Below are 19314 nucleotides of genomic sequence, written 5' to 3'. Positions count from 1 at the left end.
TCATCATCATTGTCATGTCTGCAGTTAAAGTTAAAGTGAAAAGAGTTTCAAGGCTCACACAAATTCAAGTTGCAGTAGATTTATTTATTTATTTGTTTGTTTGTTTGTTTGTTTGTTTGTCTGTTTGTCTGTTTGTTTATTGCATATCTAAATGTTAATCAGTCAGATTCTATATTTGAATGGTTTATTTTACTTAAGCACATCCTACATTCCTGCTCATATTTATATTAAGCCCCGCCCCGGGAGATACCATACAATTACCTCCTTTATCCTTTATCCAAAGTGACTTTATCCTTTATCCTTTATCCAAAGTGACTTTATCCTTTATCCTTTATCCTTTATCCAAAGTGACTTTATCCTTTATCCTTTATCCAAAGTGACTTACATTTTATTTAAATTTATACAACTGAGCAACTGAGGTTTAAGGGCCTTGTTCAGGGGCCCAGCAGAAGCAGCAGCTTGTTGGACCTGGGATTCAAACTCATGAACTTCCACCTTAACCACTAGGCTGTGAGTGACAGGAAGACCTTCCAAACACAAATAAGCATATTCCAGACAGGAAGTCAGTTTTCTGTTTTTTTATACTGAGCCCATGCTTTCAGCTTGTATATTTAATTATTATTATTATTATTATTATTAGTAGTAGTAGTAGTAGTAGTAGTAGTAGTAGTAGTAGTAGTAGTATTATTATTAGTATTATTATTATTATTATTAGTCACCTTGTGAAAAGGGTGTTTGTATACTTGTGTGTTATTACAGTTATATACAGTACAGAGCAAAAGTTTGGACACATTCAAAGAGTTTTCTTTATTTTCATGACTATGAAAATTGTATATTCACACTGAAGGCATCAAAACTATGAATGAACACGTGTGGAGTTATATACAGTACATAACAAAAAGTGTGAAACAACTGAAAATATGTCATATTCTAGGTTCTTCAAAGTCGCCACCATTTGCTCTGATTACTGCTTTGCACACTCTTGGCATTCTCTTGATGAGCTTCAAGAGGTCGTCACCTGAAATGGTCTTCCAACAGTCTTGAAGGAGTTCCCAGAGATGCTTAGCACTTGTTGGCCCTTTTGCCTTCACTCTGTGGTCCAGCTCACCCCAAACCATCTCGATCGGTTTCAGGTCTGGTGACTGTGGAGGCCAGGTCATCTGGTGCAGCACCACATCACTCTCCTTCATGGTCAAATAGCCCTTACACAGCCTGGAGGTGTGTTTGGGGTCTTTGTCCTGTTGAAAAGGTGGTGTGTCCAAACTTTTGGAAGGTGTGTCCAAACTTTTGGTCTCTACTGTATGTGTTAGAGAGATTTGATGGTGAGCCCTCAGTGGGTTCAGGGGTTACATTTTAAAAGCATAAACTGTTTGTGCTTCATGGAGGATGTTAGTGCAGAGAATTATGGGATAGCAGGAACCTTCGAGTCATTAAACTTCGCTCTTTTGACCTACAAATACTTCTCGCTTAGCAACATGGCCATGCGGATTAGTCAAACAACCGACCAAGAGGTCAGGGATGATGCTCAGGACAATACTACCACCACAATGCTTCACAGTGCTTCAGTCAAATGCTGCACTTGCATACGTGTGTGTGTGTGTGTGTGTGTGTGTGTGTGTGTTCTATCACTGTTTCTTACCTTTTAAGCATAGACGTGAAACTAGAACTTTCCTTCAACCCGATATAAGCATCGATTTAAAAAGCAGATGAATTTTCTTTTTCGTTCAAAAAATAGTTCATGACTTTAATTCATAAATACATGTGAACAAAACAAGAATAAATATTCCCTGTTTTTTTTTAACTTTAATAAATATCATTTTCGTATATATTTTTTTCTTCCTTCAGAATGTCATCGTAACCTTAATGTAAAATAAGATGCTTTAAAAATAAAATCTTCCTCCATCTCATAGATTTTTAAAGGTCATATACAGAAGTGTCATGGTCAAGTAGAACAAGCGTTTAATAATAATAATAATAATAATAATAATAATAATAATATGCATTAAAAAAAACACAGCAGAACATGAAAATCCACAATCATTAAAATTTCCAACATATGTACAGTCTTTCCGTGGTTTTCTGGTTTTGAATGCTCTCGTCTTTGGCCAGCAGTGTTGTGTTTTGTTTGTTGTTCATCTTCATTAAGAAGGCTACATTTTCTCAAGACAACAAAACCCAAGTACAAAAAAATAAGAGTTCAAAATCAAAACTTCCAAGATTTCTGATGTACATGGAGCAGTAAGAATGCCGCTCGCTGTCAGATCGAGGCACTCGACGAAGTCAGTGTGTAACTCTCTCTCTCTCTCTCTCTCTTACACACACACACACACGTGTGGGCACATACACGTGTTCACTTGTCATTCGGTGTGATTTTATTAATAGCAGCACATCAACAGCTGGTGAATGTAAATGAATGGATTGTGTGTGTGTGTGTGTGTGTGTGTGTGTGTGTGTGTGTGTGTGTGTGTGTGTGTGTGTAAGCATTTTAAAAAAAAAATGTCTGTGTTCTCTTGAATTTGTGTAAATTTCCATTTAGACTTCCTTGTGTGTAATGGGGGACGGTGGCTTAGTGGTTAGCATGTTTGCCTCACACCTCCAGGGTTGGGGGTTCGATTCCCGCCTCCGCCTTGTGTGTGTGGAGTTTGCATGTTCTCCCCGTGCCTCGGGGGTTTCCACCGGGTACTCCGGTTTCCTCCCCCGGTCCAAAGACATGCATGGTAGGTTGATTGGCATCTCTGGAAAATTGTACGTAGTGTGTGAGGGTGTGAGTGAGTGAATGAGAGTGTGTGTGTGCCCTGTGATGGGTTGGCACTCCGTCCAGGGTGTATCCTGCCTCGATGCCCGATGACGCCTGAGATAGGCACAGGCTCCCCGTGACCCGAGGTAGTTCGGATAAGCGGTAGAAAATGAATGAATGAATGAATGAATGCTCATGCCATGCCCAAGCCTGCTCACGTCATGTGTGTAGAGCATGTGTAAAATGTGCATTTGTTTATAGAGTGTGGGCCTTTTTGTGTAGAGTGTGTATAGAATGTGTGTAAAATGTACATAGAATGTGTACATATGTTTATAATTTGTGTGTTGCTTGAAAGTGCGAGAAAAATTATTTTTATTCAAATGGAATAGAAATTATATTAGTTACTGTAAGAGAAGGCAATGACATGCACGCTCACACACACACTCTGTCAATCCTATCTATATATATATATATATAAATGTGTGTGTGTGTGTGTGTGTGTGTGGAGTCCCAGCAGAAGCAGCCTGGTTTCATTAGCCTGGTTTCATTGACGTTCACAGTTTCATCTTTTTTAATCATGCTATCACACCATCAGTAAGATCCATCTGCACTCAGATCATACCTTAGAAAAGAGAGAGAGAGAGAGAGAGAGAGAGAGAGAGAGAGAGAGAGAGAGAGAGAGAGAGAGAGAGAGATAATAAAGTTTAAAATATTGTTCTATTTAAAGACACAGTTTCATATTTCCACTGCTGGAATATGAATATTTTATATACTGTAGGTGAATATACAAATGTGTGTGTGTGTGTGTGTGTGTGTGTGTGTGTGTGTGTGTGTGTGTGTGTGTGTGTGTGTGTGTGTCTTTTACCATCGAGTCCATCCTTTAGAAATCTCTTCACTTCCCAAATCCACAAGAACCTATGAGAAAGTGACACATGTATCAACTACACAGCAACAATACAGAGAGGGGAAACAGAGAGACTTTTAACCTTGGGGATAGGGGATAAGGTTTAGGGGTCAGTGGTTAGAAGAGTGAGGATAGGGGATAAGGTTTAGGGGTCAGTGGTTAGAAGAGAGAGGATAGGGGATAAGGTTTAGGGGTCAGTGGTTAGAAGAGAGAGGATAGGGGATAAGGTTTAGGGGTCAGTGGTTAGAAGAGAGAGGATAGGGGATAAGGTTTAGGGGTCAGTGGTTAGAAGAGAGAGGATAGGGGATAAGGTTTAGGGGTCAGGGGTTAGAAGAGAGAGGATAAGGTTTAGGGGTCAGTGGTTAGAAGAGAGAGGATAGGGGATAAGGTTTAGTGTTCATGGGTTAGAAGAGAGAGGATATGGTTTAGGGGTCAGGGGTTAGAAGAGAGAGGATGGGGATAAGGTTTAGGGGTCAGGGGTTAGAAGAGAGAGGATGGGGATAAGGTTTAGGGGTCAGGGGTTAGAAGAGAGAGGATGGGGGATATGGTTTAGGGGTCAGTGGTTAGAAGAGAGAGGATGGGGATTAAGGTTTAGGGGTCAGGGGTTAGAAGAGAGAGGATGGGGATAAGGTTAAAATGATAGAGGTTAGGAGGATTAGTACATGGAGGAAAGAGATAGGGATTAAAGGTTAGTGAACTAGGATGTGTTTAAATGATATAGAATAGGGGTTAGGGGTTAAAGGTTAGTGGTTAAAGGCTAGGGTTTAGGGGTTAGGACTTGTGTTTCTATAGGGTTTAGAGGATATGGAATAGGGGTTTTTCGGTGAGATGATAGGGGATACAGTTTAGAGGATTTAGAAATAAGGTTAGGGTTAAAGGATATGGAATACGGTTTAGATGATAAAAATGGGTTAGGGTTAAAGGATAGGAGATGGGATTAGGGGTTGAAGGATATGGGTTAAAGGATAGAGGGGTTTGGGGTTACTGGATAGGGGTTAGGGGTTAGTGTATAGGGCACATGGTTCATAGAACAGGGATATGGTTTAAAGGACAGGGGTTGGGGTTAAAGGACAGGGGTTAAACTAAGGGTTTAAGTAGAAGAAGAATGAAAAAAGAAACAATAATACTGATACTAGAAAAGAAACAGTACTAATGTGTCTTTGTGTGTGTGTGTGTGTGTGTGTGTGTGTGTGTGTGTTGGGTGTTGTTATGGTAGGAAAAATGTCAAAAGTCTTCACAAGGATATGAATATCTGACAGGTTTGACTGGGAGGGAGGGATTACTGTTTGACTCCTAAACCAGACAACATTGCTGGCAGGGTACTCAGGGAATGTACAGAACAGCTAGCAGACATCTTCAACATTTCCCTGAACGGCACTATTGTACCTACATGCCTCAAGAAAATCACTATCTTCCCTGTGTCAAAGAAGTCTGCAGAGTCCTGCCTCGACGACTCTCATCCCACCGCACTCACACCCATTGTAATGAAGTGCTACGAGAAGCTCGTCATGAGGCACATCAAGACCCAGTTACTACCCTTTCTGGACCTCATGCAGTTTTTGTAACGTCCAAACCGCTCCATGGGCGATGCCATTGCCACGGCCCTTCATTTAGCCCTCACCCACCTAGACAATAAAGACAGGTACATACGAATGCTGTAGACTTTAGTTCAGCATTCAATACAATCATCCCTCTGCACCTGACTGAGAAGCTGAGCCTGCTGGGACTGAACACTTCCCTCTGCAACTGCATCCTGGACTTCCTGACTGGGAGACCTCAGTCAGTCCGGATCGGGAGCAGCATCTCCAGCACCATCACACTGAGCACTGGAGCCTTTCAGGGCTGCGTGCTCAGTCCATTGCTGTTCACCTTGCTGAATCACGATCTCCGACTCTGACAATGCACGGATCAAACTATATCATCAATGTATCAGCCTTTTCTGGTCGTTCCTTTGCTCCCTGAATTGCTAATACTAGTGGCTGAGCTGGATATATCTTGACGTGTGCAGTTGTGTAGATGAGGAATAGAGGTTGATCCAGTTTGTCCAATGACCTTTTATTGATGTTGTAATGTTACAGAAAACTTGAAGTAAAATAAAAATATACAATTAAATTAAAGCAGTCTCTTATATGGCACACCACCACACGGTCAAAAGACTGTTTGCCCTCTCAGCCACACCCAGATTCTGTCACTTCCTGTCTTTAAGGCCTTTCCCCTTGGGCTTCACCTTTGCTCCCAACTGTCCTCTAGGTGGGGTAGACAGCCCTATGGCCACATAATCATTCACAAGAAAGAAACTATCAACTATTCCCAAGAAAGAAACATGGAATTAGCACAAAGCTCGATTTGGCTCCTACAATCAAGTTCACAGATGACACAACCTTGTTGGGTCTCATCAGCAAGAACGACGAGTCAGCATACAGAGAGGAGGTGCAACAGCTAACTGCCTGGTGTAGAGCCAACAACCTGTCTCTGAATGTTGATAAAACTAAAGAGATGTTTATTGGCTTCAGGAGAGCAACCATTCTCCGCTGAACATTGACGGATCATCTGTAGAGATCGCCAAGAGCACCAAATTTCTTCACCTGGTCACTCAACACCAGCTTCATCACCAAGGAAGTCCAGCAGCGTCTACTTCTAGATTATCTCTTTTTTTAATACAGCTAAGCAATTGAGTGTTAAGGGTCTTAGGGGCCCAACAGTGGCAGCTTGGTGAACCTGGGATCGACCTCACAAGCTTCTGATTGGTAGCCCTACACCTTAACCACTAGTCTACCAAATGCCCCTATCACATCTCGGATCGCAAGACCCTGCAGCAGATAGTGTGGACAGCTGTGAAAATCATTGGAGTCTCTCTTCCCTCCATCATGGACACTTGTGGTCATTGTGGATGATCCCACACACCCCTCACACACACTCTTCAACCTCCTGCCATCTGGAAAAAGGTACCGAAGCAGTCCTCACGACCAGTTGTAACAGTTTCTTTCCACAAGCCATCAGACTCCTCAATAAATGAACTGTACTGACCAAAACACACACACACACGCACATCATCTGTATGGACTGCATTGTCTGCATAAACTAAATACACACTCTTCAATTATACATCCATGTCCACCGCACCACCATATCAAACTGTTTACATGCTGTTTTACACACTGTTTTAGCCTTTTGCACATGCAGTCTTGCACCTTGCTGTATTGCACAATACATTGCAATACCTCATATAACTGCTGCTGCTATATTAAGTGTCCATTCCAGTATTTCTGTGCACGCAATATTGAACATACAGTATTTATACTGGTTGGCACAGCAGAGCTAAGGACTTAGTAAGCAGTCCTAGTCTCACAAAGTGCATCTGTGCAACCTGGTGTACACAGTGTGAGACAAAAGACAAATAGACAGTGCAGGACAAATAGACAGTGCAGGACAAAAGATAAAACAAGTCGTAGTTCTGCGCCAGCTATATGGTTGAAATGACAATAAAAGCTTCTTGATTTGACTTGGAAAACACAGTTTTCACAACTAGAAGTGTGTGTTTGTTTGTGTGTGTGTATGGTTCTGTGTGTGTGTGTGTGTGTGTGTGTTTGTATCTGCTTGTCTACCTTGCCCAGCAGACCTTTATTTTTGGATAGCAGTCCCCCTGCATTTTTAACTGCTACATCCAGGGTCCTCCTGTGCAGCTCAACCGCCGACACATTGAACTCAAAACTGCACACACAAACAAAACACACACACCGACACCGACACACACACACACACAATTCACATTAACATGTACAAGTGGGAATGGGAATTTCGGAATAAAGAATTATGTATGTGTGTGTGTGTGTGTGTGTGTGTGTGTGTGTTATCTTACGACTGGTCATAGATCGGGTTGAGATTCTTTCTCACAGTACTAGTTTTCCTTCGGCCGCTCCGGCTCTTATCTGGCAGCAGGTAGAGACGGATGTAAGGGTCCGAGCCGTCTTTCCCCAATGAGATCAGATTACTGCAAGAATATATGTTATTTATTTAACATTTATAGAAGGAGTCTCCAGTGTCAGCACTTTGTAACAGTCAGAGGTAAAGCTTTAACTTTTTTTTATCAACATAGAGATAAAAAGTCTTATGAGAGTCAGCTTATAAAGAAGCCAGCTTATAAAGGGCTGGTACCCTGTTACCAAGAAGACATTTTCATGTATATATGTTTCCATGGTATCAGAGTATCAGCACAAATTCTTAATGATCTGCTGTGTGGGAGCTGAGAATTGCTGCACTGAACTTTCTCTGACTTTTTCATGAACACAGATCAAATTGAGAGAAAGAGAGAGGGAGGGAGAGAGAGAGAGAGAGAGAGAGAGAGAGAGAGAGAGAGAGAGAGAGAGAGAGAGAGAGAGAGAGAGAGAGTGTTCTCTCACCGGCAAGCATGTGCCACAACAATAAGCTTGTTTCTTTGAGAACTGTGTCTGATAGTGAGCTGCACCTCCCCCAGAGGATACTGCATAGAACCACTGCAGAGGAGAGAGAGAGAGAGAGAGAGGGAGAGAGGGAGAGAGAGGGAGAGAGGGAGAGAGAGAGAGAAGGGATGAGAGCAAAAGAGCATGAGACAGAACAAGTGAAAGAAAGACGGTATGAGAGAGACAGAGAGAAAAGAAAGTGAGGAGCCAAATAAAACAGAGAGGCAAAGAAAGAGAATGAGAGAGGAAGAGTAAAGGAGAGGGACAGAGAGACAAAGAAAGAGCATGGTGGAGCGGTAAAGAAAGACAAGAGAGAAACAAAGAGCATGAAGGATAGACAGTGTGAATATGACAAGCAAAAATAGAGAGATAAAGAGAAAGAAGGGGAAGCAAGACAGATAATAATGAGAGACAAAGCTTCAACAGACAGATAAAAAGAGAAAGACAAGGAGTTGAAACCATGCCGATGATTACAAATGTCACTCTGTTTCAGAGTAAACTGTTTAACATACATCAACACGTACTGTAATGTAGACCAAGGTCAGGCGTATCACACCCGGACTCCACCCACATGCTGAAGCATTGTGTTGGTAACGATACGGCAAACAGTGCACAAGGCAGCAAAAAAGTACACACATCAGCAACAAAAAAAACCCTCCAGATTGGTAATTTTCTGTGTAGAAGGGTGTCAGGATTATAAATCGGATAGATTTGGGTGGCTGCCAGCAGGAGCATCTGACAAGAAGGATGATAGAACGTATTCTTAAAGAAAAAGCAATGGAACCGCTCTAGATTTTAGTCGTAGCTGAGTACGAGGATAGGGGGAACATTTTTAAAAGAAGACTTCCATAGATAGAGAGAGATCCTTTTTAGTCTACTATCCAGCTTTATAAATGAGAGTGCAGGACATTTCCCCTCCCAGGCATGTCATGGTCAATGGAATAGTGTTGCCGTTGAGTCTTACTAGACCTAAGTCACTTATCAAGTATTAAAGCTTTGATGTGCTTTTAATGACTGATTTGTACCAATCAGGTATCTCTCTCTTATTACATAACAGCTACCAACCAGTGAAAAGCAATTTGCTGCTTGCTAGTGTCGCTGTGATTGATAGGGTAGAGACAGTAGACTAAACCTCCTTGCTGAAAGCAGAGCTAATTATGTTGGACCTCCTGGACCTGAGGACACACATGGCTGTGGCATCATCAGGGTCCTCATGATCTCTAGATTGGGCAAGCAGGAGCCCCTTCCACTTTGGCCTTCTTGAACATATTCTTGTGATTTAATGCTTTGGGATTGCGATTTGCCCTGCTTTCTAAGATCTGTAATAAATCTGAGAGATATTTGACAAATTTTTTTTAGATGGATTATTTTTATTTATTGCTCAGAATGTTGGCATATCTGGACAACTGCTCCATCTGCTCCGCATATATAACAACAACAGCCAGAGCTCACACAAATATGTCATTAAAGCAGGTCTCAAGCCTGTGCATCAAAGTACTTTATGGACTTTTAAAAGTCCATTTAATCTGGACATGAGGTACAGTAATTAGATCCCCTGCCTCACCCCTTGACCGGAATGGTGTTTTGTCTTCTCAGAATGTCTGGCCAGGATGCGGTAAGATATCATTATCTTTTGAAACTGTTTCAATTTCATCACAAGGTTTGCATATCTATGGGCAGGACATTTCCAGAGTACCCAGTGGAGTGTAGCACTTTTTATATTTTAGCAACGTTGGGTCCTTGAACAAGGCCCTTAACCTCACCTGCTTCAGGGGCGCCGCACGATGGCTGACCCTGCGCTCTGACCCCAGACTCACAATAGCCTGGGATATGCAAAAACTGGGGAAGTCATGGCCTAATGGTTAGAGAGTCTGGCTCTTAACCCTAACGTTGTGGGTTCGAGTCTCGGGCCGACCACGACTGTGGTGCCATTGAGCAAGGCACCGAACACCCCAACTGCTCCCCGAGGGCCACAGCATAAATGGCTGCCCACTGCTCCGGGTGCGTGTTCACGGTGTGTGTGTGTGTGTGTGTGTGTGCACACTTTTGATGGGTCAAATGCAGAGAACGAATCCTGAGTATGGGTCACCGTACTTAGCCGTATGTCACGCCACTTTCTTCACTTTCACTTTCAAAGAATATACCAAGACCTAGCAGGTCAATCCTGATGTAAGAAAATGTAAAATTCAACCAAGCTCACATAGAACTTTTTGCACCTTCCGTTGCCTCCTGGTGCAGAAATATATATTATAGCAAATTAATTCCTGACACTTTTCCTTAAATGTCCCTAATCAAGGCAACCCTAACCAAAGTTTGTCTAGACACCCATCATGATCTCTTGTACCCAAATCTGTGGTTCATGGATCATGTCCTTGTTGCTTCTAAATCACACTCCAAGGTAGATTCCAAAGAGGTCTCTGCCAGGCAGGATGCAGCTGAGTGGATGGTGATGCCAATAGGGAGCTCCTTCTACAAGACGACTCTATAGTTCTGTGACAATTTTTTATGCCACAGTAGAAGATCAACAGCCAGATTTAATGGTTTTACAACAGTACTACTAAAAGTAATACTAATCTGCAGCCTCTCTTCCAAGGCATCAACACAGTTTAAATGTAAGCTTCAGATATATCTAGCAATTGGATATCAGGTCTGTTGGGCCATGTTATCTAATTAGTTGCTAAATGAAAGGCATTTGAATGAGGATTAGTTCCCAAAGATCCCTACAGGCTATTCTTGAGATCTCCCACATATTAATATACTATATGCCCATGAGGTACACCATATTAAGAGCTGCTTTTTTGTCAACTGGACCAACATTAAACATGAATGATCCTTCTTTCCTTTCTTGACACCTTAAAAACTTTGGGGTTGTGCTGTAATGTCTTGCAAGCTTTCATTGAAAATAGCTCTCCTTTATGTTTTTTTAAGATATCATGCACGGGGCACTGTGTACCTCTGACCAAGCCAAAGGTCAGTAGTCTGTCCAGTCTAAAACACCTTGTTCAATGCCTAGAAAATTGGTGAAGAGATCAAATAAACAAACTGACCACTAATTGTTGTTGTGTTATGGCATCAGGTAAAAATATGGGGTAGTTACCACATTGGGGAACTTGGTCATTCATTCCTTTTCATTCATTTTCTACCGCTTATCCGGACTCTCGGGTCACGGGGCGTCATTGGGCATCAAGACAGGATACACCCTGGATGGAGTGCCAACCCATCGCAGGCCACACACACACACTCATTCACTCATACACTCACACACTACGGACAATTTTCCAGAGATGCCAATCAACCTACCATGCATGTCTTTGGACCGGGGGAGGGAAACCGGAGTACCAGGAGGAAACCCCCGAGGCACGGGGAGAACATGCAAACTCCACACACACAAGGCGGAGGCGGGAATTGAACCCCCAACCCTGGAGGTGTGAGGCAAACGTGCTAACCACTAAGCCACCGTGCCCCGGTCATCTTTTCTCCTATTGCAGCTGCAGCAACACCCAGAATGTGGCTTAGCACTCTAATGATGACTGACTTGGTCACGAGGTCAGGATCAATCTTGCACCATGGAAATACGGTAAATAAGAGTGTGAATGTGCATGCCTACTTCTGCAGCTGTTCCAGTCTGTGTTTTAACTCCAGAGCAGCTGAGGGTAGAGAAGTGTCCGATGCCAGACTTTGTGTTGAATCTCTGTGTGTTGATTCTCTCTGTGTTGAGTCCCTGTGTGTTGAGTTTCTGCGTGATGAGTCCCTGCATGCGGAATCCCTCCGTGGGAAGTCTTTTTGCATTTCAGTCAGAGCCAGGCTCACCGGTGAGCCCTCCGAACCTCTCTTTCCACGTAGAGTGACCCCAGTAGGGGCAGTAGAGTTGCAAAGGGTTGTATGAGTAGTGGGGGTGGATTGTGTGGTGGTGGTGATTGTGGTAGGGTTTGTTTGTGACATTGTAACACTTTCGCTGGCATGACAGACTTGGACTAAGGATGGTTGACCCAATATGGTCTCCTTTTCAAGGCTAAGAATCTGTGAACACAACACACACACACATAACAGGTCTTTCAGAATCACCACAAAGTAAGTTTCAAGAATTACATTTTAAAGCATACGGATACACACACTCACCCTGAGCACCAGCTTGAGTTTGAGTGTGCTGTTTGGGCCAGAGCTGTTCAAGGGGAACTGCTGCACCAAAGTCATATCCTCATCTTTCAGTAGACGTGTTAATGCCACTCGCATGTTACCTAACATGCACTTGTGCTTATCGTCCTTTACCTGTAAACAATGAGAAGGTGCTCTTAGATGCTGCACATATCGCTAGTCAGATGTATACAGTAGATAATGTTTAGCTAGTAAAGGCATAGCTTCCTGGTGTACCAAATAAAGTCTTATTAAAGACTTTATTAAAACCGAGACACACCTACAAAGGGCTAGCTTCTCTGCCAATTTTACTCAGTAAAACATTGTCTATGACATTACTGGGACCACAGGGATCACCTCATGCCATACCTCCAACTGTAGTTCCTGAGTGTGTGGGTTGTGAACCAGGAAGGTAAATGCTTCCTCCCACAGTGGCTCACACGTCTTATAGCGGACCTGATAACAAGACAAGACCATCTCAGTTTTACTTTTTAAATAAATGCTTACTGTGAAAATTAAAGTGTCCTTTAAAGTGCAATATGAGATTATGAATTGTTTAGCAATCACAGTACACAACACCCTGTTTACATCTAAAGAGCGTAAAAAGTACCTTGGGAAACCAGTAGCAAAGAAATGAGCTAAGAGAGTAAGTATGTGTCCTGGTAGTGCTGAATATAGACAAATCCCATCATTCCCTGCATACGACATGACCACGAGACTCAGAATGTCAAATCTGCACCTGATTCACATTTCTGTTTATAATGAACACTGTACTTAAGCCCTGGTCTCTGCATGTTCCATTGTCTAGCATTTGTCGTTTGTTGTCAGGTCTACCGTCTAGCCTCTCATGCTAAGGTTTCTAAGGTTTAAGCTGTCTGTAATGTTCATGTTTTGTTTAAAAATAAAAGGCCAGTACTTATATCTGGCTCAGCTTCCTAATCCTTACAACATGTAGCAAAGAGAGAATAGTTTGAATAATCTTGCAATTGTGGTCATGTCATTCTAAAGCAGTGGTTTCCAGTCAACAAGCCTCAGAGTAGTATCAGAGATTGTTTGTTAGAATAAGACTTCCCACAGGGGACGGACATGACAAAATGCAAACAACATTTACCTTCATGTTAGCACTAGTACTGAACAATAGACCAATAAGTCAAAATTGAAGCAGTCAATAAACAGTCATTTGTAAGCATTTTTCTGAAAAAATCTATGCTACCACTTCAGTAAATAGATGGGATAGTGTAAATCTAATTAAAAAAAAAAAGCTGTGCAACTCTGCCATGTCAAAAAGCTGACTTTGCAGCCAAATAACTGGGATAAATGTGTGTGATTGGCCATGGTCGAACCTGCGATAGATTTAGTTTAGATCAAGTTTAGTTGCCAGAATTTTCTCACACTGCTCAGTTCTGTTAGACTATATTTTAAATGATTGATTTGATCAATTTGATCAACTGAAAGTCCTCTGCAACCAGATTGTGGTTTGAAAGATGATGACTGCTGGTATAGAATATTAGTATCAGTAAAGCTTGTGCTCCCTGTTGAACCCTTATCTTAACCTTTATCTCCTAACATAAAAGGTAAGATTATTTTAGAAAACTGGTGGCATAGTGGCTAAATGCTATAAGCACCAGATCAGAAGGTTATGAGCATCGCCATGTTGCCATGGTTGGGTCCTTGAGCCATATCTTTAACCTTTGACTCCTCTGCAGTAAACAATCAATCACTGTAGTAGACAATCAATCAATGTATATTATGTAACCATCCCTTTAACACCCCAAAGGTGTGCACTAATCTAAAGCTATATAACTGACCCATATTTGAATGTAAAATGCTGCTACAGTACTTTAGAGCTGAAATGAATACATCAAGCCTTTAAACAATGAAAATCCTGCCAAGAACTTGCACTAAATGAACAAAATATTTGAGCAGGCCTTCTATAGTTTGTAGACTGAAAGCGTTTGGTTGGTTAATAAAAAAATAAGTAGGTGAGGAAGACTTCTGCTGATGTAACATAACATAGGTGAATACACTTTCTACTCCTGACCTTGCTCTCGTACGTCTTCTGTCCGACGGTTAACTGGACGTAAGGGCTCGGGTCACTGTTCACCTTCCTCCCAGACTGCAACATTAGAAATTCGTTAATAACACTTACCTTATAAATAGAACAATCTGATTCCAATATATAATGCTGCAGTGACTGTGTGAAGTGAGGAAAATGTTATACAGCTATGACAGTATTCTGGTGGGGAAAGTCAAATATTGTGAAAGGGTTTTTATTGCATCATAAAATAAAAGAACCAATCAGGTTGCAATATGCAAATACAAACAAATTTATACTGATTTTGCAATATGGATTTCAGGATAAATTTGTAGACACAATTTCATGTCATCTACTGAGAAATAACATCAAAACTATTAGAAATAAATATAAATATTGGCACCCTTGTTTAAAGGGGTTCCAACAGGATGCTTGATACCGGACCACTAGTCGAGGGGGAAAAAAACAAAAGGATTTAGGGGTGCCAATAATTGTGACATAATCTTCATAACCCCTTATACCCATCTTTACCAATGGCAATAATTATTGTCCAGCTGATTGTATATATGTGAAATCACAGACAAACACGCTGTTCCAAACACTACAACACACACAAATGCACACACACACACACACACTTGGTGAAGCCCAGTGGAGTTAAGCAGGCAGGTCTGGTCATGCTAGAAAGACATGCTGAATGCTACACAGGGATGTTTTCCAAAAGCTGTAAATAACTCTCTGTCTAAATGTGTCATTAAGATCATGTTCACATTTATTATTTGTGCTCTAACATGTTTACAGTTTTAGATATAATCCTGTGTATCCAGTTAATGCTTGCTAATGTTTAGCTTAGCCATCTTACTTGTTGAAACTATTTTAATTAAATTTGGATAGCTCATTTAATGATTATAAGAAGCTACATGCTACACCGCTGCTAGAGAGGGCTAGTTATTCTTGGAGAGGGCTAGTAGCTAGTAGTAGTGCTTTGTCACATGGTTAGAATATGCTAAATAGGCAGTCACAATGGCTATCAGTCTCAACAATGCAAAACAGTGCGATGTAATAAAGTCAGTTAATAAAGTTAGATGAATATTTATTAGCACATTGCTTGTTATTCATGGAAATGACTTTATAGAGAGCATTGTAAGGCAACACTGACTAACAAACACATTTGAAATGAACAAATCTGAACTAAAACCTGACTGGAAATGAGAACAAAAGACATTACGGCATGCTGTGAAGAAAACCGGTGTAACGTTTCCTGCAGTAACGCTGATGAAGGACGAGTCGGTGATGACAGTATGGTATGTTTGAAGAAGTACGCTACCTTCAGCAGGCCTCTGTACGGATGTTTGGAAGCATCGGGGTGGAACTCAAGCTGCTCGCTCTTTGACAGAAAATGGAGTTATGTTTTTATTTAATTATTATTAAAGCCTGCATAAAATCTTTCTCAAGGTTAAAGTGTTAGAGGTGTAACATAATGGACTCTGAGTCTGCACTACTCATAGTCTGCTTATTTTTCATCTCCGGGTGTAAAATTCAAAACAGAGACACATTAACATTGGAGCTGAATGTAGTCTAATAAACATTGCAGGAGGAAGCTAGGTTCGGGAAATTAGCTGCTGCTAATATACTGACAAAGGAGTAAATGTAACTGAGATTATGTACGTTATTATATTTCCATTAAGAATCCATTGTTGAACAAATGATGCAGAACGAACACTCATCTTGGAGAAAGATATCGGTGTGAGAACAATGTTTTTAGTGTCTACATTTTAATTAAAAGAGAAATTCTTTTAGCGGCTTCATTTTTCTCCTCAGGCACTTGGTGTTCAGAGTAAAAACCCAGTGTTGTGGAATGATGTTTTGTTGGGCGCAGGTCAAAGGCTAACGTAGATTAGCTACAGTACAATAAGCTAGACATGTTTGAGCTTATACAAGAAGATCTGATAGCAATTGTTGTTGTAAAAAAAAAGATTAACTTTTGTACTGATGGTGTCATTTTGAAATCAAGTATCTTTAGCTGTCTTCAAAGCCAAACATAACAGAGATCGGAAATTAGCAGTAGCCTAGCTATCAATTACGTATGAATGTTAATATTCATTCTTAAATTCCAGTCATGCAAATGTCAGTATTTTCTCCATGCGGTTCCATTAAACACCTCCCCTGCCTCTGTTAATCTCCAAGTTTGTTACTTTAGTTCCATCACGCTGTTAGCTAGGTGGCTCAATGGAGACTCACAAGGAATGATTTACAGAGTGAAGACGAGTCGTCGGAAAACACCAGACCAGACCCTCTCCTGCCTCGCTCGTTACCACAGCTGAAGCTGCCCTCGAACACGCTCTTCACAGGAAACAGTGATACAGTACTGCTGAGTCCTGCATTCTGATTGGTCAGAAGGTTTTTCTAGAACAGCAGCTCTAACAACTGTGCTTATGCGTTCATTGTTTCTATGGTAATGGATGGTTCACAGGGATGTGTAAAACAAAAGAAAAAAAATCGTTATACCTTTCCTTATCCCAGCTTTTGAAATTGGGGTCAAAGCACAGGGTCAGCCATGATACAGCACTCTTGGGGCAGAGAGGGTTAAGGGCCTTGCTCAGGGGCCCAAAAGTGGTAGCTTGGAGGTACTAGGGGTTCAACACCAACCTTCCGTTCAACAACCCAGAGCCTTAACACAGAGGGTTAAGGGCCTTGCTCAGGGGCCCAAAAGTGGTAGCTTGGAGGTACTAGGGGTGAATACCAACCTTCCATTCAACAACCCAGAGCCTTAACCACTTGAGCCACCACAGCCCAAAAAGGATATCAACTCTGGTCCACACTGGGGTGCATTTTGCCACCATGCTAATGTTCATGGTGAGGATTAATAGAATGGAACTACAAATGGAGGCACGTGGAACCTGGAGTTCACTGAGGATGGTTCCAATTCCTGTACAAACCACAGCCATGGCATTAGGCCTGCAAGATTTCAAGATTCAGTTTCAAGCACTCAAGTTCCCATCTGCATAACTTCAACAATCAGACTTCATGCACTTCAGAACGAATTTCCTTTATTTCCTGTATGTATCCACTATCCGGTGTCACCCAGATGTGGATGGCTTCCTCATGGAGTCTCTCAAGGCTTCTTCCTCATGTTTTTCCTCACCACAGTCACCTCTGTCTTGCTCATCAGGGAATAATGAGTGGTTTACTGGTCAGAAGTTTGAGATGCCAAACCCCAAAGCTCCAGTGCTGCCAAGCTGCCACTGCAGGGTCCGTAAAAAAAGCCCTTAACCTTCTCTGGAAGAGGGTCTATCCAAACTAACCCTGCACTCTGACCCCCAACTTTCTTTTGGCTGCTCCCAGTTTGGGGTTACCACAACGAATTATTTGGTCCACATATTTGATTTAGCACAGGCTTTTTATGCCAAATGCCCTTCCTGATGCAACCATCCCATTTTTTTTAGGTTTGGGACTGGCACTGAGAGTCAATCCCTCAGTGCGTGAGTTAGTTCCATGCCTGAGAATCGAACCCAGTCCTCAGCAATAAGAGCCTGGGATCCAGCCCCCAGCAATTCAATGTAATATTTAAAGTAGAAATTTATATCTAATATCTTTATGTAAAGGCATTTTGTTATTGTTCTCTAACAGCATATGTTCCTCTGTTATATTCCTGTTAAATAAAATAAAAATGAACTAAATTTACTATTCATTTGCTGAAATATTTTTCAACAGCCTGATGGCAGTGTGTCTGTGTGTGTGTGTGTGTGTGTGTGTGTGTGTGTGTGTGTGTGTGTGTGTGTGTGTGTGTGTGTGTGTGTACCGGAAGGTTCCTGGCAGAGTCGAGGTAAACCATCAACAGCGCAGAAGACAAACTGTCATTGGTCCTGATACTCCACAACACCTGAGAGAGCAAGAGAGAGACAGAGAGAGAGAGAGAGAGAGAGAGAGAGAGAGAGAGAGAGAGAGAGAGAGAGAGAGAGAGAGAGTAAAAGAAAGAAAAAGAACAAAGACAGATAGATCATTAATAGAAAAAATACAAAAAAAAAAAACAAAGGAAAGTGTTTGTGTGCATGTGTGTGCATGCATGTGTGTGTGCATGTGTGTGCATGCATGTGTGTGTGTGTGCGCGTGTGTGTGTGTGTGTGTGTGTATACCTGCTTCAGTTTATCAGGCTCTGACCTCAGTGAAAGCCACTCGAGTCTCAGATGCAGCTTTCCGCTGGAGGCTTCCTCTAGGTCAAACCACTGCAAACACACACGTATGTTTTAATAACAGTGGTATATATACACGGATGTGTGAAAAAGTGTTGGCTCCTTCCTGATTTTTTTTTATTGTTTCACATGTTTGTCACACATTTAAGGTTTTAGATCATTAAACAAATTTAAATATTAGTCAAAGTTAACACAAGTAAACACAACATGCAGTTTTTAAATGAATGTTTTTATTATTAAGGGAGAACAAAATCCAAAACTACATGGCCCTGTGTAAAAAAGTACTTGCCCCCTAAACCTAATACCTGAATGGGCTGCCCTTAGCAGCAAGAACTGCAATCGAGAGTTTGCGAGTCTGTTACAGCTGAGGCTGTGGAGGAATTTTGGTTCACTCATCTTTGCAGAATTGTTGTAATTCAGCCACATCGAAGGGTGTTTGAGCATAAACCACCATTTTAAGGTCATGCCACAGCTTCTCAATAGGTTTCAGGTCAGGACTTTGACTCGGTCACACCAAAGTCTTCATTTTCTTTTTCTTCAGCAATTCATAGGTGGCCTTGCTTGTGTGTTTTGGATCGTTGTCCTGCTGCAGAACCCAAGGTCACTTCAGCTTGAGGTCACGAACAGATGACCACACTTTGTCCTTCAGGATATTATGGTAGACAGCAGAATTCATGGTTCCATTTATCACAGCAAGTCTTCCAGGTCCTGAAGCGGCAAAACAGCCCCAGAACATCACACTACCACCAGCATATTTTACTGTTGGTATGATGTACTGTTTCTGAAATGCAGTGTTATTTTTACACCAGATGTAATGGGACACACACCTTTCAAAAAAGTCCAACTTTTGTCTCGTCAGTAAACAGAGTATT

The 19314-nt window shown here is 41.7% G+C and overlaps 1 protein-coding gene across 5 annotated transcripts in view; it reads right to left on the bottom strand.

Annotated features, from left to right (window-relative positions):
- Positions 1 to 2806: 2806 nt before the first annotated feature.
- The window catches only part of esyt2b (extended synaptotagmin-like protein 2b), a 42703-nt gene continuing 26195 nt past the window's right edge, over positions 2807 to 19314 (bottom strand). The window contains exons 12-24 of one of the 5 annotated variants that reach the window (XM_047821983.1): positions 18386 to 18475; positions 18052 to 18132; positions 16491 to 16592; positions 15577 to 15636; positions 14256 to 14330; positions 12584 to 12670; positions 12200 to 12349; positions 11688 to 12100; positions 8042 to 8134; positions 7501 to 7632; positions 7247 to 7352; positions 3603 to 3652; positions 2807 to 3359 (exon numbers count right to left, since the gene is read on the bottom strand). In XM_047821983.1, the coding sequence (XP_047677939.1) occupies positions 3329 to 3359; positions 3603 to 3652; positions 7247 to 7352; positions 7501 to 7632; positions 8042 to 8134; positions 11688 to 12100; positions 12200 to 12349; positions 12584 to 12670; positions 14256 to 14330; positions 15577 to 15636; positions 16491 to 16592; positions 18052 to 18132; positions 18386 to 18475 (1470 nt within the window). In that variant the 3' untranslated portion in view covers positions 2807 to 3328. Of the gene's footprint in view, positions 3360 to 3598; positions 3653 to 7246; positions 7353 to 7500; positions 7633 to 8041; positions 8135 to 11687; positions 12101 to 12199; positions 12350 to 12583; positions 12671 to 14255; positions 14331 to 15576; positions 15637 to 16490; positions 16593 to 18051; positions 18133 to 18385; positions 18476 to 19314 lie in introns of those variants that run through there. The other 4 variants (XM_047821985.1, XM_047821986.1, XM_047821984.1 and 1 more) reach the window with 4 other exon arrangements.

Source organism: Tachysurus fulvidraco, chromosome 1 (assembly GCF_022655615.1).
Source record: "Tachysurus fulvidraco isolate hzauxx_2018 chromosome 1, HZAU_PFXX_2.0, whole genome shotgun sequence".
Lineage (NCBI taxonomy): Eukaryota > Metazoa > Chordata > Actinopteri > Siluriformes > Bagridae > Tachysurus > Tachysurus fulvidraco.
This window is presented reverse-complemented; position numbering and strand designations above follow the sequence as displayed.